At 48.5% G+C, this 24,415-nt stretch overlaps 1 protein-coding gene across 8 annotated transcripts in view; it reads right to left on the bottom strand.

Moving 5' to 3' along the window:
* ST3GAL3 (ST3 beta-galactoside alpha-2,3-sialyltransferase 3) overlaps window positions 1-21,281 on the bottom strand; it is a 188,999-nt gene extending 167,718 nt beyond the window's left edge. For 4 of the 8 annotated variants that reach the window (XM_082287317.1, XM_082287322.1, XM_082287321.1 and 1 more), the window contains exons 1-2: window positions 9,664-9,780; window positions 8,794-8,938 (exon numbers count right to left, since the gene is read on the bottom strand). In XM_082287317.1, coding sequence (XP_082143443.1) covers window positions 8,794-8,908 — 115 coding nt within the window. In that variant the 5' untranslated portion in view covers window positions 8,909-8,938; window positions 9,664-9,780. Of the gene's footprint in view, window positions 1-8,793; window positions 8,939-9,018; window positions 9,122-9,663; window positions 9,781-14,824; window positions 15,098-20,634 lie in introns of those variants that run through there. The other 4 variants (XM_082287318.1, XM_082287319.1, XM_082287320.1 and 1 more) reach the window with 4 other exon arrangements.
* Between the last annotated feature and the right edge of the window lie 3,134 nt (window positions 21,282-24,415).

Here is a 24,415-nt window from a genome sequence, read left to right as displayed (position 1 = left end):
ATGCACCTGTCCATAGTGCTTTGAAAGAAGATAGTCCTTGGAACATGCACACTCATTGTAGTTATAAAAGATATCAGTTAAATTTTTCTGTAGTTATTAACTGGTTTTGTTCTGTGAGTGATTAAGGGGTACACTTCCTGCACTGCTGCAGCTCTGATGACTCACACATCCAAACACTGAGACCCACAAGGTAACAACTGTGGAAAAGTGACATGCTGCAACAGGGACCGAGTAAAGTAGGAGGGATCCTAGTGTGATATTAAAAAAGTGAAAGACAAGAAACATGTATGTTTATAAGCACTTAAAAATGGAAATCGCTGATTTTAATGCATTCTGTTCTGGTTTTTGTTTTGTTTGGTTTTTTTTTTTTTTTTGTTTTTTGTGGTGTTGTTTTTTTGTTTTTGGTTTTTTTTTTTTTTTTTTTTGGAACTTAGCAAGAAATGCTAAATTCTGACCTTCAGAGATATACATTTCTCGAATTGTTGACGCCTTTGGTTATGCAAAACACCAAGAACTGGTTGAGAAACATCCTGTAGTTTCTGTACCTGACTAGAATTTTGGCACTATCCCCATACACTGTTACTTCCTCAGGAAAGCATTGCATACAAGAGCAATATACTCACCTACTGCCATGAAGGAGTAACCACTTGAAATCAGCTACCTCAGGTTCAAACATCTATTCAGGATATGCATGCACAGAACAAATTAATTTTTGCCTGGATGCACAATTACATTCCTTCTGAAGTGCAGAAGAGATACATAATTCATAGAGATCTATACCTCATGACCCAAGTGTACTTGTCCTTGCAAGTCATACCCAGGTTGTTTGGCTGCTTTATTGCCTCAGCCTGACACTGTGATGTAAACCCAGACTGCAATGACAAAATATGAGATGTTATAGTGACAATATTGACAGAAGATAAAGTAGGAAAAATCTCCTCTGAAAAACATCCCTGACTGTGACAGGCACGGTCAGAATCAGTACCAAGGGCATGCTCAGATCACAGCAGCAGAAGCTGTCCAACTTGAGACAGATCACAAATTACCTCCTTTGTCCCAACATCAGTAGAACTGATGTGAAGCAGAATTGAAATGGGCACGGAAGGTACCCAAAGCCAGCCTGACTGCATCAAACTCAATGGAAAATGTGTGATCTATTTTATCAAATGAGTGGTGGGGGGGAGCCCCCATCAAGGCTGGCAATACCTGAATCACTACATCCAGTGCTGCAATGCTGCAGGTCAGAGGTGAGTGCTTTGTGCACCAGGGGATGCACGGTAAGGAGAAGGAGAGGCAGAGAACCACTCACTAACATGGATGAGACAGCCCTCACAAGGAAGTATTGTTTCCAGCTGAACGCATTGCTAAGGAGTTCACAGTCAGCTGAGATGAATAAATCCTTTTGCCTCTGAAAGCAATCAGCTGCAGAGCAATTGCTACCAGAGGTAAAGTGCTTTCACTGCAATGTACCTTTCCAGAATATGGAAAACTGCTGACTTTGACCTCTGGAAAACTGTATCAGAGGACACAGCTTTGGCTGCACGCAAGACACTGAACACTGCTCCTTGTGAACACTCTCCCAATTCAGCCATCCAAAGTTACAGGAACACACCCTTCCCAAAAATTTGTGGGGAGGCCACGGAGAAAATGCACGAGTTGAGCAAGTGAAGCAAGTGAAACACTAAGGTTGAGGTCAACTAAGTGAAACAAACAAAAACCACACTCTGTTTTAAACCCTTGTACCCATCAGCTAATGTCACAAATGGAAGGAGAGGTAAATAGAAAGGGACTCAAATAGCATCAGGACAGTTGCTGTCAAGAGAAGCAAGAGCAACTTACCGTTTCAAAATTCAAAACTGAGGCCCAACCATGTGTGGGGAGATGGAGAAGTATTCTTGCACCTTACTTTTCAATCTTGCTAAAAAGTCAGCACTGGCCCAGAACTAAAACAGTAGCCCAAAACAGCCAAAATGAAGATAGTACAAGTACAGTATTATAGCCACCCCTCCACAACATGCTTACAGTGCTATGCCCTTAATGCCCTTCACTAAAATGCTCCTTATATGTTCCTAAAACCAGAAGAGTGTTCAGGGAGTTTCCTCCTCAGGAGAAATCCCAAGCACAAGGCACATTATACTTGCTCCCTCTCTCAACAGCTCTGTCATGCAGCATTTCCCGTTGCCCCTGCAGAGTTTTGTCCTGCACTGTTAACATTATAGCAGCACTCGGAACTCCTGGAGACACAGCAGGGTCACAAAGTAACGCTGGGTATTTCACTAAATAGGCAGTAACAGATAAGAAAAAGATGAGGCACTTTCATTCCCCTGCGCTCCTTGTCTGTCCTGTGTCGTGCTGCCTTCTAAAAGACAGAGAGGCACTCATGAATTTTTTTAATTTTTATTTTAACTCTCCTAAGTTCTGATTCACATTCACTGAGCAGACTGTGTCTCCTGTCCTGGTGGCACACAGGCAGCTGCCTCGGGTGAGCTGGGCAGGCAGTTCTGTGCGGTTACATCCAGCAGCCAGAGCAAGAGCAATCAGGAACACACACACATACCAGCTTCCAGCCAAGAGAGAAATGGCTGGCACTATCAAGCTGTGAAAGATACTACCACAACTGAGTGTCCTGGAGTTGCTGCAGGTTTAGCCATGCTCCTTATTCTGGCAGGCTAAGAGGGAGCACAAAGTAACTTGAGCAGTGACAATTTCTGGGCACCAGACCCATTTTTCCTGTGTTCTGCACAGATAAGAGGATTATCCATCATAGTTAGTACACTATAGCTTTAAGTTGCAAGCTGAACACAAGTGGAATACTTCAACCCAACATGAGAAGTCTTAGAAAAGTTAAGCTACAACTCATTTTAACTTCTATTTTTACATCTTTCTTTCTAGTATTCACTGCTGCCTCAATAAGATTCATAACTTGCTATTTTTAGCATTTCAAAAAAGCATCACTGTGATCCTCAAATCCCTAAAGCATCTGAAAACTAGCAAAGACACCCTTAAAACTATAGCTGGATCCATGTTATGAGAACTTTCTAAACATTTGTTCTCAATTTTGGTGCAGAAAGTACAGCACTAACACAACTACAGCTGAGTAGATGAAACAAACCTTGAAGTTATTAATAACTCAAACATTACATAATCCACAATAATCCATCTCAGTGCCATACCCAGTCTCTTCCTTCAAAGCCAAAAAAAAACAAACAAAAAAAGCAACTGTTTCAGGAAGCTTAGAGTGCTGCACAATACTGTCCAAAGCAGTCTTTCCTAAAAAAGTGATGCCCACAAGGTTAGGCTCTCAGGCTTTCCAGCCTGGGAAGCAGAGGCAACAGCTATAAAGTCTACTTTAAAGAATACACACACACATATCCCGCTAAAGTTAACGCCATAGAGAGAGAACAATTAAAATGGTTACCATCACCATTTGCTTGCCACCCCTCACAAAAGCACTGTGAGTGCCTTGTAAAAAAATATGCTCCCTCAGCCACCTAACCATTAATTCAGCCATCCAGCTCAACCCCCTTTCATCAGATTTATGTTCCCAGTGCCAAGCTGAGCTGGCCCAGAGTTGTTATTTTTTATAGGAGCACTCCTGCATTCCCATCTTCTGGCAAAAGCAAGTAGGACAGTCACAGCAGAACACAAAACCATTACGTGACTCTCTCCACAGAGGACAAGTTTGTCTCCATGGCCTAGTTGCTCATACACTGACTAAATGTCTTTACATTGGTTCTTCATTAAACAAAGAGAAGGAAGTCAGATGTCAGTGTACATATGACCCACTCCCTTGACGCAGAACAAATGACACCCCCAGTAACCCAAGACAAAACAGCCGTACCCACCCTGGATACCACCACACACCCATGAGGCTTTAGCCACCTGAGAAACAGCATGCAAGTTCCAAACCCTTGCAAGAAGATCCATTTTTTCAGTACATTGTTAGACCCTAATACAAGAATTGACTAAAGTACCATTTCACTTTGAAAGAGATAAACCAGTATTTATATTATTAATAATGGTTTGATTGCTTTTGATTAATTTAGCATTTTTGGTGTGTGACCGGTTTCCATGGAAATGCAAGCAGACTAAAAACCTGCAACCAGAAGTGAGTCAGTTTTGCCTGTTTATGTCTCCTCAGTTCCCTTGGAAACAGACATTAAAAAAAAAAAAAAAAAAAGGAGTAAAAAGGATAAGGGTCCTGAAATACCTTTGGAAAATCTCTTCCCAAAGCTTTATCTCTCCGGCTGCCTTTCCAGAATTAGAGTTGAAAATAACATAAAGCAACAGATGACAGAATAGTGACTTTATTTTTTTAAGGAGACATCAACAGAACATACCTGGAGATGTTTCAAAAACCACATTCAAACTGACAAGCTCAAATTGTATTAACGTGGGTTTTGGCAAAAGTACTTCATGTAGAGTATATATTTCTTAAAATTAGTTCAATGCTAATGTAGGGAGAAATACAATAGAGAACAAGAAAATAGCATCACATTGTCTTAGTCCCAAGTATATTTCAATACTTTGAGAGAGAGGGAAAAAGAAAAAGCTGCCTTGGGGGAACGAGTCCAATATTTCCATTGCCAGGATGCTTTTAAATGGAATCACTTCTTCCTTACAACACATTCATTTTGAAGTTGCAAAATCAGCTATACAGGTATCAGGTTAAGTAACACACATCAGTATTAAATTTACTATGCATAAAAATGCATTTCTCCAAGCTGATAAAGCAAACCTAGGAGGGCCTGTCAGCAAGATTCCATCTCCCACCACACTTTTCAAAGAACAGTGCACCATCCCATGAGCTGGATCTTTTCACTGGCACAGAGAACATCTTCCTTCCTCCTCAGAGCCAAACGTATCAGGGAAGGGGAAGGAATAGGATGGGAAGTTACTAGGAAGGAGGCTGCATTGCATGTCTCAGACCTTCAAAGCCTGCTCCTATCACTACCATTACTATGCAAGAATTCTCTGACAACCAAGTGTCCAGAAACACAAAGAACAGCGGTACCATTATTTGCTCCTCTAAGTTCCTTCTGGAATTTTCAGGACAGCTAAACCTGATTACAAACTATTCATTTCCTTGTTTGTCTCCCACATCACATTGTCAGTTCCACGTGCTCAACACACCTCCGTGCAACTTGACACTTCATCAGAGGGCTGTGGAATCCATCGTTACTTCCTGTCTGGGAAGAACGTGCGGGGACGGTGCACATCTCTTACCACTACTGTCAGAGACTGAAGCTGCATTACAAACATCAGGAAAGAGAAAAAGGAAATCTTACCTCTGTCCTAAATCCTGCTCATATACCCCCAACAGTCACCAGAACTCAAGGGCCCTCCTGCATTCAGTGTTACACTCCTTATTTTTGTACTTTGCTGCTGCTCTGAGAACTAACAATATACTGCCACCGACATGAAACAAGGCTTGGGGGAAGAGTAGCCAGTCATGATACTCACTAAAAGGATGAGAGAGGGGTAGCAATCACTGAAGGTTTCTCTTGAATGGAAGAAACAGTTGAACTTAATTCAATGTTAATTAGTTCACATTAGCCAAATTCAATCTATTTTTGTCACAGTAGAGATAAGCCTTAGAGAATTAACTAGTTCCTATTCTCCTTTGTATTTTGGCAAGGTGCAGAGTCACACAGCAAGGAGAATAATCTCACAGTACTCACTAAGGCGTCACTCAAGGAGGGCAGATTTAACATTAAGTGGAGAACATTTAATGTTAAGGGAACACTAAGAGAAACATTGATGTGTATCTTTCAGTCTATTTCCAGTTTAGCCTCCTTTCTTGTAGAGGTCAGATGTACATATAAACAAAATAATTTAGCTATTCATTTACTTTAGCAGCTAAATACACAAACATCCAAATGTCAGGGAAACTATTCAAATTCATCCAATGCATGCAATTGGATATACACAGGCATCTTCTAAAACATTAAGTGAACAAACTACAGAAGCAGCAAATAAGCAGATCAAGTGTTTTCCACCATACTCTACAACAAATTTGTTTGTTTCCATTATTAAACACAGGTGTCAAGTTTACTAAAACCAGTCTCTGAAGAGATTGCAAGGGTGTCAGGTGTCAGGATCAGCTTAGTTTCATGCCTCCTCTAGCACAAAGAACAGAACAAAGATCAATGTCACTGCTGAAGCTAGGGAGTCACTATTAAACAGATGAAAGACACTGGTCACGAGAAAAGCAAAAATGCTATAATAGAAGATAACTCACACAAAATCAATAATCTTTGATTATTAAGGACCCAAAAATTAACACATCTGACCTAGTTTTGCTTTTGGAGACATCAGCATTATCGTATCAGTCTTAAGGAAGGAAATTTACAAGGTCACGCACTGTGCTGTAATTCAGGAAATAAAACCACAACAGTTATCTCGCACCACCTCTCTCATGCACTTAACCTGGCAAGGCTCCCCTTCAGTAAATACAAAGTATAACTGCCCCATTATACATTGTATCATATTACACATTCTCAGGGAAGCCTAATCATAGTTAAACAAGTCAATTCAAATCCGTCATTTGTTAACTTCCAAATGCTAATTTATAGAAGCTTAATGTTAACTCTTCATATCAAGTTTCCCAATATGGGCTTTTAAATTTCTACTTTAAATTTGCATAAGTTCCTCCTGTGTTAAATTATACAATAAATAAAATGGGTTTTGATACATACAAAACTCTGAAGACCAACTGAAAACAGGTACTATCTTTACTGTTTCAAAAGTAACATTTGCCCCTTTACACTAGACTGCTGCTTATGCTAATATTTCAAGGAACTTCATCCAATATTTAAGACACAATCTACAAAAGTGTCTAGAAGGAACAACAGTATATCCTGCATCAGTTGCGACATTTGATAAAGAACAGTAAGCTAAATCTTCAACCCAGCATCATTGCTTTGTACATGCTGAAGAAGCTTAATGCAAGCACTGCAACTTAGAACAATAAATGGACAACACATTTTACACAAAAGATTAGAAAAAGAGAGACACATACAAAACCGAAGGTCTTCTGTGTTACCACACAGTGCTCCCTATCAGACCATCCTGAGTATCCAAAAGCAGCCAATGCACTGAACAGAAATCACTCTAACTAGGCTACAACTTAAGAGTCATCTTTCTAGGTAAAAGTGTTCCATTTATAGAAATCCACAGCATCTGCACACAGATTTGCAAAACTGCATTGCAACCCGAAGTTACCACAAAACTCCCCAGGGACTGACATGGTGTAAAATAACAAATGGCACACAAAGCTAAAGGCACAAAATCCAAAGAGGATTGGATAAAGTTAGAACCCTCCCCAGCACCTTGGTGTATAACACGCAAACACACAGCTGCTTCTTCACTTGCAACAAAGATCACACACAGGTTGTGGCATGAAGGGTTTTTTGCAGGCTTTGGGAAGTCCAACATGATTTCCTGGTGGCGTGAAGGAAGTAAAGGATGGCAGATGGTATAACTTCATAACATATCATCAAGTAAGTAGCAGATGTGGCAAAACTGTTCTTTTAATCACAACTGTACTTATTTTCATGCAGGAAGGATTTTCTACACCTTGTCAACAAAAGTGCTACTTTTCAGAAAGTCATAATCAAGATTTTTAACTCCCTCTCTGAAGCACAAACCTGAAGAAAAAAAATCCCTGCTCAGAAAGACACTATGCATCTCCCTTTACAAATTTAATCTTACAATACCTGCTCTAGTCCAAAGCACCTTTTCTCCTGTCAAAATCAGTGCATCAGCACAAGTGTCATATCCAAGTCATCATCTGTCATCATGCGAAACTCCTTAAGAGCACATAACAGCAGATTTGGAGCATGTAGAGGTAGAAAAATGCTAAGTTTAAGAAATATTGCAGCAGAAACCTCTATCAGCATGGAGAGAAACGCAATACAGTGAAGAAGAAATTTGACCAGCAGCTTCTTGTCAGTTCTGCATCAGTGTTTCTCAGCTGCTGATCCAGGGAGCAACAGTCAGCTCTGAAACATCTGAAACAGCCTGTGAACAGCTGCAAGGAAGGCTGGCTTGTGTTTTGGGCAAGGGGGTAGAGGAGGGAATTGTTTTCTTGTTTTTATATTTTCAATAAATAGTTCTTGCATGCAGGCAAAATCAACACAAACTAAAATAAGAGCAGCAACTGAGCAATCAAACCTCAGCCTAATTTCTGTCTCACTGCAACTGTACCCTTCTACGGCCTTACTGCACAGTACAATCCTCAGATTGTATTCAGTGTGGTCAGATGTCTGTTTGGACTTAAAAAGGTTGAGAGACATCCTTTAGATGACAGAGAGTTGGCAGATAACAACATGGAAGATAAGTGGAAAATGAGGATTTCTGAAGGACAAAGTAAGATGATGAGATAACCAGCACATGCAGAAAGAAATCAAAATTCACCAGAGGAAAAAACCCAAACTTGTCTCCGATATTTTAAAATATACAGAAGATTCAGGAAGCAAAAGCCTCAAAATACAAACTCTTTATTTTGACAATTAGGAATCATAAACTAACAGAATATTCCAAGAACCGAATATCTAACACTAGATTTATAAAGCATGAACCTGCTCTTGTACCCAGTAATAAAAGTAAAGCCATAAAGAGCATTAGGTAGTCACAAATTCGACCCCTTAAGCATGCTAAAAGCTCTAGCATTTGAGTGGGCTTAATCACATCCCTCTAATACTACTAAATCAGAACCACCTCACCACTATTGCAACTATTTAACAGTCAGTTTCGGGAGCCCAGAAACAGTTGCACCGTGCTCCTACTTACTTGAATCCTCCCATCTGAGAAGGTGCAACTTCCAAGCAGAATAGTACAGAAATCCCAGTACCAGAAAGAGGCAGAGGGCTAGCAGCAGGTTACGCATAAACACCAAGAGTCCCATCTTCACATTAAATCTGCTCTTCTACATGACCTGAGAAAGAAAAACAGGTTGAGATTGGACCCACCTTATCCAACGGGCATCCTCTCCAAAACATGCAATCCCATACCCACCATAACTGTACACAGATGCCAAACCATGCTCTCCACAAGGTAAAACGCACACGTTCCCCAAAGCACACCACTGAAACAAGAACTCCCACCCCAGACAGCTGCCTGTTCTGGCCGTCACAAGGCTCAGTGCCGCTTCGGAGAGGCGGGGAGTCACCGCCACGCTGTGACAGAGCGCCAGCCCCGCTCCTGCCCACTTCAGACAACCGAGTCCAGCACGGCCCTGGCCGCCGAGGCCTGGCGAGCACCGCGTCCTCCCGAAACGCCACCGAGCAAACCCACAGCACCGGGGGTGGCCCGCGGACAGCGGGGCCCGCGGGAGCGGCCGGGGCAGAGCCGGTCCCGGCTGGAGCCCCGAGGAGTCCCGGGCACTCCGCGCTGCGGGGACGCGCTGCCCTAGAGGCGGTACCGGCGACCAGGGAGAGGGGCTCGCCGGGCTCGGGCAGGACGGCAGCTCCCCGCCAGCTGACAGCTGCCAGCGGCCGGCTGGAGCTTGCGTTTGAACGGGCAGCGGCGTCGCCACCGCCGGGCTGCTCCCGCCTCGCCGCGCTCCGGTACCGGCTACGCCGCGCCGCGCCCCGCCGGGCCCCACTCGCCGCGCCGGCCGCTGTGACCGGCCCTGCCCAGCCCACCCCCGCCCCTCCTCACCCGGCCGCCGCCGGCTCCGGGCGTTCGGCCGCCGGCTGCGCCCCCCGGGCGCGGGGCTGCGGGCGCCGCCATGCCGGGCGCGCCCAGCGGGACCCGCCGCCGCCGGGGGGCGCCGCGGCCGCCAATGGCGGGCTGGGGCGGGGCGGGGCCCGCCCGCATAGCGGCCGCCGCCGGCCAATAGGACGGCGCGGGGGCCGCGCCCCGGCCAATCGCGGGAGGCGTCCGCAGCCAATGGCGGGCGGGCGGCGGGTCCCCACCGGAGGAGCGCTGCGGCAGGGCGGCGGTGCGCGTGCGCGGAGGGCTCCCCGCGCCCCCCAGAATCAGCGCGTGGCGGTGGCGCCGCGGGACGCGGCCCGGCCCCGCTCCCCCCTCACGGCCCCTGCCGGGCATCGCTCCTTCTCCAAATACAGGCGCCGCTCCCCAGTCACGCCGTGGCACCTCCAGAGCACTGCGGTTCCTCCAGGCGTGGCACTGGGTGACCCCTGCAAGCCCTGCACCCTCTGTGAGGCTCCGCATTGTCATCCCACATCACTGCACCTTCCGCCAGCTGAGGCATCTCAGCTCCTGCCCGGCCGCTGCGCCCCTGCAGTGACACGGCATCGCCCCCCGTCCAGGCACGGCACTGAATGCTCTGCGTCTCCCTTCAAGTGCTGCACTGCCCTACCGCCGAGCACTCCTCCGATGGCCTCTCAGCCCTGCCCTGCTCTGCACAGCCAAGCTGCAGCCACGACACAGGGCAACGCAGCCCTAGGGTGCTTCCGTCATTGCCCCACGCAGCACCTGTGCCTGCTGCACAGTCCAGCCACTGCCTTCACACCATCCTCCGGCTTCTGCAAACCCTCACAGCATTGCACACCCAAAAGGTCCTGCCCACCTCCTGCACGGCTCTGTACCACCTCCCCGGTGTGGCACAGCCTCCACCACTGGACCACACCAGACTGCACGGACCACGCCGGGCGGCACGGACCCCACCAGCTGCCCTTCCACCGCACAGCACAGCTCACGCCACGCAGACAGTGCAACTTCCACGCACTTCCCGGTATGTTAAAGTCTCCACCTTCTCACTGCACAGCTGCCCTGTGAGCACAGCAGCACTGGGGCCAGCCTGCACCACACTCTTCCCACAGCATTGCCCTTGTTGCTGGTCCCACAGCCTTCTAATGCTCCTTAGGCAGAGGGCAAGTGACAAACTCTAGTTTAAGGCCTCTCAGGGATAGAATGATAAAGGGAAGTTACTAGTCACGAGGAGGAAAATAATCTGAAAGGAAAGAAACCATAAGGAATAAACCTGCATCTTCAGTGACCAGCCCAGTGACCCTCCATGAATCACTAATAACAGAAGGGAAACAAAAGGTAATTTTAAGAGAATCTAAGTAGGATCATGTCCAGCATGGTGGCAGCTCCCACTGAGGTGAGCCCAGGTGCCGATACTGAATGGCAGACACTGACTTGAACAGCACAGAGCTGGCTGGCCACTGCCCGAACCTGCTTCCTGGCAGCTGACAAAAGGCAGAGTGCCTGCTGGTCACAGGGAGCGCTGATGGGAGCTCATACAGCCCCACTTTCACAGCCAGAAACCCCACTTCATGCTCTGCACGAATGAAGTCAGTGTGAGCTAGTTTCAAGTGTGGCACCCACGCAGCCAGGTTTCCAGAGCTGCCATGCTTCTCTGCAGAGACACAAGGGAGACACATGTCACACTCATACGACATCAGGTTTTTTGGATGCCAACAACTTCTAGATATAGCACAGGAGACCAACAGACTCAAGCAAGCACCCAGGTATCATGGCACCAATATCCCCCTGAGGAGGTATGTGGAGAGGGGACACGACCACATCCATGCAGCCCTGTCCATCTGTAGGTCTGCCCTCCCAGCTGCTGCCCCACCAACCCCCAGCTCACAGGGCTGACCTCCTTAGGATGCTCGTTGCGCTCATTCATCTGGGGCAGCTCCCTTCCCTCCAGCTTCATGGCGAGCTGGCTGCCAGGGCTGGCCTGGGCAGCCTCCTCCAATGGCGCCGGCTCTGCTGCTGGGCTCATTTCTTCCGGGAACCGCACCTACTCCTGTGCCACATCATGTCTGGCTGGAGCCCAGTTTTACTTTACATACCTTTGCTTTATGCCTGCTCCTCTCTTCCCCTCTTCATCCCTCCATCTGCATAAGCTGGGTCTCTTCTCCCTGCCTCAACCACCCTTGTCCCTGTGACACAGAGCTGCTGCACTGCCTGCTGCCACTGCACCACATCTGCTCCAGCTGTTCCCAAGCTTCACCTAAACCGCCCCCGACCATACCGCATTTGAACCCCGCGGTGTGCGGGCACAACAGGTGATCCGATTTCAGTGATGAGATAAACTGGGACCTACAGCATGAAGCCAGATAGTGACAAGTCTGGGGCTCGCTCCTGAGCCCGTGTTTGTCACTCAGGAAACTCTACCCCCGTTATCAGGTGTCAGTGCGCTGGAAAGAGCCCAGGATGAAGTCACCCTTCTTGCCAGCCTGGAAAAAACTCAAAAGGCGAGCGCTCTGTGTCTTGGAAAATCAGGTACCAGCACCTGGCAGCTGTCTGATGGCCATGAGATGAATTAAGGCAATGATTAGTGGAGTGATTTGGTTCAAGTAGCAGGACTTTAGTCTGAACATGTTCCTACTTAGCTTACACATTTCATTCGCAGGCAGATGTCAGGCTGGATGTTGCTAGGAGATAGACAGCAGGGGAATAATTAAGTCTGATTAAATCCTATCATATTGCTGTGCTGCTTTCCAGAATGCTCTGGAGCTTTTCAAAGCCAAACTGACCAAATGATCAGGTAAATGGTCCAGCCCATCCTGCTCAACAAAACCCACTTACAGCAAACCTGCTTAGCCTGTGGCTACCCATGTGTCTGCAGAGCATTTCCTACAGCAGCACTGGCCGTGATCTGGGGAAAAAAGGCTCTGGCAGAGGGTGCAGCTGGTGGCTGCATTATCAGGTAGCACAAGACAGTTAGGGCTGGTCACTGCTTGGAGCAGACAGTGAGGGGTCCCACCCCTGTGTCCCTGCATCCGTGCTGCAGAGACACTCATGTTGGACTAAGCATGACTTGGACATACCAGTGTGACCATAAGCAAAGCTTCCTTCTGCCCTTCTTTTGAAAGGAGCCTGCCTGGGGCATGCCAAAATTGCTCTGCAAATTTCCCTCATGTGCATGATGCTGAGCACCACAAGGCATTCCTATTGAACTGACACTTGCCTGCTTTTTTATTTCATGGTGGCTGAGCCACACACTATATGGGGGGACCTCATAAATAACAGCTACAGGTTCTTTTCCCACCAGTAAATAAAGTTATGCTGTAGCTATCTGCATCAGATGCCAAACACACACATCAGCCTCCAGGCTTCCTTCATAGAGACTTCAAATCTCATTGTGTTTCTTTACCCTATAAAAATTACCATTCTGATACTCACACTGTAATCCTTCTCCCCAAATTAAATGTCATCAAATCAGACCTGATACTAATTAATGCAATATTTTATGATTAATTAAATACCACTATATACCACAGCAAACATCTTTTTCCAGTAATGGCTAGACAGAGATCATCTCTGCTGATGCACAGGCTCGAGGAACGCAATCTGGGCTGTAAGACACTTGTAGTTTGTCTTATCTCTCTGACCAAACTTGTTTCATCTCACACACTCATTATGCATTATTCTTAAATGCAGACTCTGAACGTGAACAGACTGTGGAGAACACTTTACATTTCTGGTGCTTTGGATACTCTAAGAACAGAAATGTTAAGCAGCATCAGCACCAGGTCCACACAAAACAAGTGAAACAATCTGAACTTGGCTCAAAAATTCTGCCACCCTCCAGATGTTTTCAACAGCAAAGAATCCCACTTACCACTTTGGGCGCAGGTTAACACCTGGAGCCTGCCCGATCAGCTCCCCAAGTGCTCTGCCTGACTGGAGCAGTTTCCCAGGATCTTCCTCAGATGAAGTGACCTAATGGTCCCTCCTGGCAGGTGGCTGTGCTAGTGCAAGCCCCTGGCCAGCACCCTGCTCAGCAGTTCATCTCCTTGCAGTAATTCCAATACGCTAGGTTTGGTTCACTCATAGTTTCCAAGAGAGGAGGTAGGCTTGAATTGAAGACAAGCATTGAAGACTCCCACTTTTCTGGGTCTGTTTCAGGAGTCCCTCACCCTCACGTTTAGAAGAGCATCCCACCTCCCTGTGTCTGGCTTCAGCTTGCAGACATACCATTTTGTTCTGCCTTCTGCTTGATTAAAGAGCCTTTCAGAGCCTGGCATTTTCTCTTTGTGACACTACACATATGCTGCAGGCAAACCCCCTCTCATCCGTCTTTCTGAAAAGCTAAATATACTGAGTCGCTTAATTCTCTTTCTGCTAGGCTTTTCCTCCCACCCTCAAGCCATTTTTTGTGTTCCTGCTGTATAGAGGCTCTCTGATTTTCCTGAATCCTTTTCAAGATGTAGAATCCCACAATGAGCCTCCCTAATGCTTTGACATAGGGATTTAATCTGCTTTTTCCTATTTTCTCTCTTAAAGGGCTGCATTAGTCCCTTCTACCATAGCATCAGGATAAGCATTCAGGCAAGATTGTCCCAGATCTTTTCCAGACCCCCTGCTGGCAGGTTAGAACCACCTGTATCTCAGCTGCACATACAGGAACTGATGAATGGAATTTGGTGGCTGGGGACACCTCCACTTCCACACACCTCCCTCACTTGCTCACTGTCCTAGAATCATGGATGTCATGGTTGCCACATCTGGGGGGGGGGGGGGGGGTGGGCTTAGGGAGCTGAGCTTGGCCTTAGGAAGGTTTGCTGAGCCCTGGTGAGCCGTCCAGAAGCAAATGTCCTGCTCCCAGTAGGTTACTGTGCCATGAAAGAGAGGAGAGCACAGAATCAAGCAGTGGCTGCTGGCATCCAGGCTGGTTTGACAGTCTTGGAAATAATTTGCAAAGCCTGTTAATATTTTTCCAAGACTGTTTAGAGTAACAGCACTCACTGTGGAATCTGTGCACTGACTAGTTACTGGGCTGCACACCATGAACACAGCCTCTTAATAGGCTAGGTGAAAGTTCCATCTTTAATTCTACTCCTTAAGAAACCAGCTAAAATAACCTCCCCCCAGCAGCCTCCCCAGTGAAGCATACCTGAGATCTGGGAGTGAAACAGGGAGTCTTGCTCAGCCCACATGCCATCACTGGATATCACAGTTCATTTCTTCATGCCAGTGTCGCAGGAACCCTGAATGAGCCCAGCTCCAGCTGTGGCCATGCTGCCTTCCCAAAGCCAGGAGTGCTGTCCTTGTCTTTCTGAGATGATTGCTGCATAAACCTGAATTTCAGAGATGGTTAGAACTGTGATGGCTATGAACCTCAATCGGTTCATCCTGAGCTCTCCAGGCTGGCATTACCCCATCCCCTTTCATGCCATAAAAATAGCTGGAAGAGTCAGGCGAGGCAAGCAGGTACCATCCAGCCACTGCCTCCTCTCAAACGGGAATGGCAGGAGTGACTCCATCTCACATGCTATCACAGAGAGGAGGGAATTTGGCAAAGCAGTGGTACAAGGAGAGGCTGCAGCTCCCCAAACTAGCTACACTCATGCTACAGGCCCAAGTAATTTGCAAACAACTTGATGACTTAATCACAGACTCTCCCAAACACATGTGTTAATTTTTAATGAATGGTCAGCTGCTAGGAGGCCAGTATAATCTAAAGGGTCAAAGCAATGGGCAGAGAAATGGCAGAGACCCTCAGACTGCCACTGGGTAGGTGAAAGCACAGCTAAGGGCATCCTGAGGCTGTTACACAGGGAAACTCCTCCCTGGGCAAAAGGAAAGTTCTGGCTGTTGAGAGCAGGAGCATCTATAGAGAACACTTTGCCTTCTCCATTGCTCTCAATAATGCTGTAGGATTTTAATTAAGAGTATGTATTATAAAGAATTAATAAGACTCAAGTAGATTAACAACTACATGTATTAACAGCTACATTCTTAGATCTGTCAGTGAGCCAAGACTTAATGGGGAGACATCAACAACAGGAAGCGTACCTAGACCCCAGTGACCCCTGGTCCAGTGCCATTTAATAGGTCTTTAATATCAATTGTCTAGATGACAAGATGAAGGCTTACATTTGGGGCTGATAAAACACTGAACAGACTGCTGGCTGCTACAGCATGAGCTGAATGGCCTGGGAAAATGATCACAGCCCACAGCACAGTGGTGGGCTGTAAAGGAAGGTTCTTGGGAATGGAGAGGACAGGCTTTACCGCAGGGTGGACAATCTCCCTGAAAGCAGGGCTGGGAGGTAGAATTAAGGAAAAAAGCTGAAAAAGAGCTGTCCCCACACATGACTGCTGCTATGAGCCTGCAGCACAGCACCTTGGCTGTGAGAGCCATGAGTCAGAGGGGCATGGAGGCGATTTCCAAGCAGAGCTACAGCTCTGGCAAAGCCAACTTGATGTCTGGTCCAGCTCTCCAAACTTCAGAACAGGCACAGAAATCCTGAGGAGCAGCAACACCACCACAAAAAAAGGAGCTAAGGGCTGGAAATGTGGCAAATATGGCTGCGTAGGATGTGAGGAGCGCAAGCTACTTAACTGCCCCAGGAGCGGTCTCCTCACTGCCAGAGGGAATGGAGCACCGGTATGGGCAGAAGGAAGTGCAAGAGCCAAAGGTGGGACACTGAAGATGGGAAAAACTCAAGCCTGAAATTAAGTACAGCATGGTCACCGACGGCTGCAGGGGCAGCCATCCTCACCATGCAGCAGCTTGCAAAGTAAGTTTAGATCTCAACTAGATCTCAACAAGTTTAAGGTCTCAGCTTTAATTTTTTGACATCTGTGGCTCAGGCATGAGGAGATACTGCATGAATGTGCTTTCTGTTTTGCCCTGACCTGTATGCACCCCTCCTGATCTCCTGTCCAAACAGCTACAGCAGCAAAAAAGAGGCCAGGACTGATTCCTGCACGCCAGAGAAGGCAGTGGGGAAGGTGCAGAAGGCTCTGCCTGAGGACAGTCTTGTTCACCTGCTCTTCCAGCTCATGCACATGTCTTTCTAAAAACAGGTACAACAGCCTGAGCTGGCTCTGTGGCATTACACTACCTGCAGCAGTGCTCATTTCCAGCCTGGAGCTTCAGTACTTAATTACTTGCACCGGAGCAATCCCTTGTGCACCTTCAGCTGGCCTGCTGTGGTGATGGGGCCACTGGCCATGGGCTCCTCTTTTCATTCTGTTCAACCTCAACCTTCTCTCCATTGCTGCCTGATGCCTGCAACCTCTGAACCCAAGTAATGCACCAGCAACCTTCATACAACACAGCAACCAGCTCTGTAAGTCATACTTATCTCTCCCATACATGCCCAAGTGAGTCGATGCCAAAGCCCACAGCATAAGCACAGCAGCACAAGTGCCCGAGTCAGTGTCCACTTCAGGTTTACAAGCCTTCCCCATTTGTGTCACTCTGATCTCTTCCCCTTGTGCCCAGAGGAAATGGTCAGCACCGCTGCCTCTGGTAAGCAACTCCCAGGGCATTGTCTCCAGAGCCACAGGCTGCACTCCTGTGTGGGTGATTTCCCCTCTCAATACCCCGTGATGCACTAAGGGACATCAACACCTCCCAGGGTGCAGGGCCATGTACCCAGAGAGATGCTCTTGACAGCATCCCACCTCCTACTCATCTGAGACCAGGGCAAGCATGATGCTTAGTAAAGGGATCAAGGAGATGGGAAGGAGCACAAGGGCAGGGGGCAAGGAGAGGGAGGAGGAAGGGAAAGCACCAGGCACCTCAAATGTTGCCAGTCACTGGAAGGTGGTGGGAGGAGATGCTGGTGCTGCTGGTGGAGGTGCTTCACCGTTGGTCATGAGAATGGCTGCCTGGCATGGGGCACCAGGCTGGCAGGGTAGCTGCCAGCTGAGGTAGCTCTGCCACGTCCCAGTGCCTTCCTTCCCCACTCCTGGGTGCTGAGGCTTATCTGCTCCCTCTTGGGAAAAGGAAGAAAGGAGAGGAGCCACACAGCATGGCGTGGGCCAAAGGGGTGTGTGGGAGGTTGCAGGGGCTGAGGGCTTAGTTTGCCCTGCCCTGACCCTTGTGCTGCAGGATGTGGCCAAGGGTTTGTACTCTGCTGCGGGACACAAACATGCTTGGTTTTGGAGATTCAGCATTTGCGGCAACCTGTGCATTCTTGAAGCCACTTTTCATAACAGGGAGTTACAGCAGCCAGGGGGAAGTGCCTCTGGGTGCTCTGTTTGCTGGCAGGATGTAGGATAACAGCAGCCAGCCACAGACAGGGGACACAGACAGAAAGGTGCTGCTGAAACACCTCAACGCCCCCAGGTACATCACTCAAAGTCTCACAGATCTATAGTGGTAGGTATGACTGAGAACAGGACTAAGGGGACACTGGATCCTTGTATAGTAAGTGGAATCCTAAACAGTGAATGTACAGAGCTGCCAGCCATGGATGACTCTGCCCCTTTCCTGGCAGTCGTGGGGAACAGCCAGGCCAGCAGGTCCTTGTTTTCAGCTGCAGCCCACCCTGCCCAGCCACAGGAAGGTAGGGACAGAGCTCAGCCTCTCCAATGAAGTCTCTCCACCCTGCTCCATGGGAGCCAACTCCCTGTGCCACAGCCAAGGGAGTATGAACTTTCTGCAGCCATCACCTGAACCACCGCTATGCTGGCGGATGCTGGCAGATCCACAGGGTCAGGCAGAAGCAGCTGCTCAGGGCTGGAACTTTCCAGGTCTCAGCAGCCAGCTGAGGGAGAGTTGCACCTGCAGCTGAATTGGTCCTTCCAATGCAGGGACAGGGAAAGCCAAACATAGTGAGGTGTTGGTACCAGTGGCACCCTCCCTGACAGATTGGTTCCTGGTGGATGGGGTAGATTAGTGCCACTGCTTTGTGCAGCCACCCAGACAAGCCCCGTGTTGAGAGTCCAGCACCTACAACCTACCTGGGTTGGCATGTGAGCCCTGGTGTGAAGCTGGGTAGAGCAGCCTGCTCCAGCCCATCCCAGTTCCCCTCCAATCCTGCCACAGACACTGTGTTGGACAGTTCTCCCCTCTTCCAGCACCCAGGACACAATCATGGCTTGGCAATGGCACCTCCCAGTAGCACTGTGTCATTGTGTGTGTCCAGGGCATCAGGCACCTATTTCATGCAAGGCCTCCCCAGCAGTGCTGAGGGACCAGCTTCAGACACGCCTGGCCACAGGAGACAGCCTCATGTCCCAGATCTCCTGTCCTCCATCAGCTCATCCCAGTCACCCTCAAATCACTGCTCCTTCCACTCCACCAGCTGCAGCCCCACGCAGGGCTCTGATTAAAAGGGGAAGCTTTGATACCTTCTTCCACAGAACTTTCCAAGCCTCAGGCCCTGCAGAAAAGCCAAACTCCTCAGCTGAAGGGGATCCCCATTTCTGTGACAGCAGGTGACCATGTCCAAGCATGCCACTGCCCATACTTCAGTCCCACAGCTTCAGATTCCTCCCTCCTTTTCCTTTACAAGCCAGGAAATACCCTCAAGGTCAAGAGCCAGCGAGATCTGGGGAATTAATTAACCTGTTCTCTCAAAAGCAGTGAAGCTGCACGAGTTCAGAGGGAGGAGGATGGTGGTATCCTGCACCAATAGCTGCTCCCAGCAAGCCCAGAGCCAGAACACCTGGTCAGTGCTGCCCTCCCTGGGGGAACAGCCCACGCTTCTCCCATTGCACCAGGTGGCTGCAGCTGGGAGAGGCATTGCATTGTCTGGATGTGGAGTGAGCCTGTCATCTCTCCCTCATCAGCACAGCCAGGCCTAAAAATATCCCGGAGTGGGTTGATGGTGGTTGTGCTACAGTCTCCATTATGCAGATGGAAATGGCTGGTCCCTGCCAGAGTGCCTGGGGAAGCACCAGCTCCTCTGCCCTGCACTGGCACAGGATCTTGGGATCCTGTGCTGTGCTGCAGAAATCTCCATAGCAGAGAGGTGCTAGGGTCAGACCATGGCACAGAGCACCTCAGCCAGGCACAGCATCACTGCTGGGGATGTCCTGGCCAGGGCAGACAGCTCCATAGGCATTGTCCTTCCTGGGTGCATGGGACTGAGCAGGGTGGGGAAGAGGGGAAGAGAGTTTTACAGCACACTGCCATGACCCCCTAACAATGATGAAATGGGAGCTGCCCAGGCAGCATGATAAGTCAGAAGTGCACCCAGGAAGCCGAACTGACAGCACTGTGTGTGCAAACATAGTGGCACAGGGAGCTGGAGGGCAAGCCAGCAGAGCAGCCACAGCAGGAGTGGGATGTGCCTTCAGCCCACAGGAAATGGCAGAGGAGCACAAGAGCAAGGGGCCAAATCTGCAGCTTGGCCAGGAAGAGGGCAGGCTGGCTTTGTGCCCTGCAACATGCTGCCAAAGGGCAAAGCTGCGAGCTCCTCCCTTGCCATCCTTGCATGTTCCAAATCCACAGGGCCTGACAGCTGCTGACGCTGAGCCTCGGGCAATTGTTCGCCCAATAAACCTGACTGAGTGGGAAAAACAGCAGACACTGCTGGAGGAGTCAGGAGGGATGTACCAGCTCTTGTAGGAACGGCTTACAGGGAAAGATCATGAATCCAGCGCCAGAGATTCTGGCTCTGATACAGACTCCTGGCTGGCAGGCAGAGCCAGATTTCATCCTCACAAGTCTCCCCAGGATGTCACAAGCATCCTTGGCCGCAAACCTGAAGTGATGTTTACTCACCCCCACTGCGTGGTGTGCTTTCGTCAGATCCCGGGCCAGCAGGGCAAGCCCCCTGCACAGCCAAACCTTTCCTGGAACGGTGATCCAGCATCAAGGCCACACTGACTGGGTAGCACTTCCCAGAGGGACACACTCCAAGCACAGACCTCTTGCACCTCTCCCTGCACCGGACCCTAGGCAGCTCCCACAGCCTGCAGGGAGCTGTCCCCAGGGATCAGAGCCCTGAGCAATCTCACCTGCTTGTAGGGCTGGAGGACAGGTTGTGCTGGGAGATGAGCGAGACCAAAATACCATATGGCGCAGCCATAGCCAGGCATCTGTTCACTGGGAAGTGGAAAGTCTGCCTCAGCAGGTACCAGGCACATCTCCAAAAAGGTTGCACAAGGGTTCTTCTGTCCAGTGGCTTCTGGAGGAAGGATTCTCCAGGCAGGCTCCAGCATGCGTGGAGAAGGGGTGGGGATCTGCTGTGAGAGATGATGACTGTCCAGCCCCCAGGATCCACCCCCACAGCCCCAGACCTGTACTCTCGCTGGGAATGATCTGTGCAGCCTCCAAACAGCCAGTGCACACGACTAAAGGCTGCTTCTTTGCAGTCTACACAGATGGGCAAAGGACTGATCCAGGTCCCTCAAATCTGCCCCCACAAGATGACAGAGAATGGAGGACACAGGCAGGCAGGAGGGATCCTGGGCAGCTGTCTCAGCCAGCATGGTCCAGGGCAGCAGTGAATGAACGAGGCTCCTGGGGAAAGACCTCCCCAGCACACTGTGCCAGTGCAATGCCTCAAACAGGCAACAGTGCAGCCCTGAACAGGCGGGGCAGTGGGGCAGGAGAAACCTCACTACACTGGGCTGGGACCCCTTCAAAGGGCTCCTCTGGAGGTGGTGAGGAGCATGAAGCCCTTCTTCGTGTGCTGGCCCATCAGGTGCTGACGTGCCTGGCTCCCAGCCCAGCAGCTCGGAGTCACGCAGCTCCCATGAATGCTGTCTTTCTTCTCCCCGCTGCAAAGCCCTTGGCAGCCCCTCACCCGCTTTGACTGCAGACAGAGAAGAACCAAGGTCTTTTTCTGTCCTTTCCCCTTGCCAGGCTCTGCACAGTGCTGAGGGCCCAAGCTGAGGGTCTCCCTGCTGATGATACCACTGCAGACCTCTGCTCCCACAGGAGTCACCCTCCAACCAGTGAGGAAGAGCAGGGTTGGCCCCAGCCCCACTCCGTGGATGGCTGAGGGTCCAAGCAGGATGCCCTGTGCTACCTCTGCATATGAAAGGGGTAACAGGAGAATATGAGCATTTACACTTCTTCCAGTCCCTGTGGACACCAGCTGTTAAATGGTGTTTGGAAACATCTATCCAGCTGGAACTGGGAAAGCCAGAGAGGAGTCAGGACAGACCCATCTCTGGCTGCCAACACAACTGCTCCCTTCATCCTGCCCTGGCTCTGCTGGGCCTAGACAAGCAAAGCTGTGTTCCTGCTGCAGAGCCAAGTGGCCTGGGCAGCCATCCACCACAGGCAACCACAGTTCTAACCACACAGGCTGCTCCCCATCACCAGTTTCCTTGCTCTCCTGTATCACACCACTCCTGTTTTCCATGGCACTGTCTGCAAGTTAATTGCTCCTCTGCACCTACAGTTCATCAGCACCCACCATCCACACGAAAAGCATCCATACCCTGCACCCAGGATACTGTAATTTCTTTTTAATTGCTTGTGGCTATCAGGAATGAAGCTCCTTCTGGGAGGATAGGCCAGAAAATCACCCCAAAAGTTGCAGAGATAATTGTATTCAAGAGAAGCAGCAGCACTTGGGGAAATGAGAGTCCAAGCATATTAACTAGTATTAGCTCACATTCACAACCATCTGATCCCCATGTCTGAAGTGTCTCTGGAAGTCCATGGGTAAAAGATGCTGCCACTCCTGGCTAAATTCAGTGAGGCTATGGGATTGAGTCACTATACTTCTTGAAGTAGTTTGCTTTGGTCTACAGCATACTTGTTGGGCAGTAAAGACAGGTTTGCTCCTAACTCTACACAGAGGACTTCAGCCTGGATACGAAAACCAGCCACCCACCTTGCCTACAGCCTGTGAGGAGGCAGCTCTTCCTTCAGCAAGCAGTGTGGGTTAATGGTGAGAGCATCCCAGTTCCTGAGGTGTTGGGTAGGATGAGGGGCCCATGCTGCCAGGCAGTAACTCACAGGAGGTAGAAGAGCCCAGACAGCAAGCCTGTTTCATTTCTCTCCTGCATCATGTACTGAAGGTGTTCACAGCCCACTAGAACCATTCGTAACAGTGGGAATGTTTCCTAAATGCAGAATTCCAGGCCAAAGACACCTCTTCTTAGGCTCTCCTACCTCACTCAGTTTTGTTTCGAAATTAACACACATACTACACCATTTCCATCTTTTTCCAGTAGCCTCCCACACTTTTCCCTCATTTGCTAGGTGCTGTCAGAACTGTTTTGATGCTGCCGTTGTCACATTACTCATGCTGCAGCAAGGAGGCTGTGGCAGTGCTTCTGCACGGATCTGCCACAGCTTCATCAAAAGATAGCAATCAGGTGAATGTTTCCCATTCCTCTGGTGAGGTCAAAGGAAACTGCAGACACACATCCTCAGCTATGCTCATTACTGGAACCAAGCAAACAAACCCTACCTGAAATGTTGTACTCTTCATCCATCCAAGGGAGAAATCTAAAGCTGTTCAACAGCTCTAACAGCAACACAGAAAAATGAAGACTGATTATGGGAAAAGAGGAAAAAGGCTTGTTTTGACTTTTAGCAATACAACAACATTGTTGTTCATGTTGAACTGAAAATACTACACACTTTACACTAATCTAAATGCCCACACTGAAAGGTTTTGTGCAGGATCTACAAATTTGTCAGGGAAAAGGAGCCATTATCACTTTCCCCAAACTACAAAAGCTGGCTTCAGGAATACCTGGCACATTAGGTTTTAAAGATATGAGCTGAAATAACACTACAATAAGCAAATTCCTCAAGGTCACTTCGTGTATCAGTAACAAAAATCCCTGAGCTAAAGTACAGGAATCTCCTTTCCCTGACTGCCAGTTCAGCAGGTCTTAACCAGCCTTGTGAAATTCAAGAGTCAACACCAAAGAACGGAGTTGTCTGAGACTGCACCCAGGGAAGATTTTCTGATGACTCCTCTTCTGGCACTCTCAGCTACAGAGGGAACCTAAGGCAACTCAGTTCTTGCTGCAGATGTCTCAGCTCTGTGTTTCAGTGAGGAGAGATGATTCTGTGGTTCCATCCCTGTTCTAGTTAGACAGCCAAGCTGGACTGAGTCCTTGAATAACAGAACTCCACTGAGGTCTCTAAAAGACACCCAAGAACTCATTAGATAAGCATTAAAGAGATGAATATTAGAAAAGAATAATGCTAATGGAAAAATTAGAAGCATGATGAGGATTTCCAAGTTCCATTGCTTTAGTTTTTAAATTAGCTTACAGATAGTCTTTTTTAAAATTAGGTTTATTTCTTGAGGAAACTGAAAACAACATACGGGCTACCAGAGTCTTGATTTCACCCCATGTTTCATTAAAAAATGAGCACAACTGCAGACATGTCAGACAACAGGAGCCCAGTTAAAGAATGTAAGAACAGAGATGCATTGAAGTCTTAGGATAAGTGACTGTGCTCTTCAAACAATGCAGAATCAATTCAACCCAACTTGAAACACCAGGAAGAGAGAGAAGGAGCAAGGAGAATGGGTCCTACTACTGACAGTACTCCCTCTGGTCATCTGAGAGGTCTGCTGATAGAAAATAGGTCTCCTAGATGTCCAGCCACAGGCAGAAACATTACTGCTTTACAAAGAACATAGTCACCTTTTAAAATCTTATAAATAGTTATCATTGACTTGTGAAGCTCATCCTGAATTAAGGGCAATCCACTATTTGTTTATACAAGAAACACTTTTTGTGGGTCCAACCTGGACCAGTCACAGATGGAAGCTTCATGAAAAGTGAAGTAAAAAGGTCTACTGCCTGTAGCACC

This window comes from Coloeus monedula, assembly GCF_965178545.1.
Source record: "Coloeus monedula genome assembly, chromosome: 9".
NCBI lineage: Eukaryota > Metazoa > Chordata > Aves > Passeriformes > Corvidae > Coloeus > Coloeus monedula.
The sequence above is the reverse complement of the archived record's forward strand: the minus strand, read 5'-3'. Positions and strand labels throughout refer to the sequence as shown.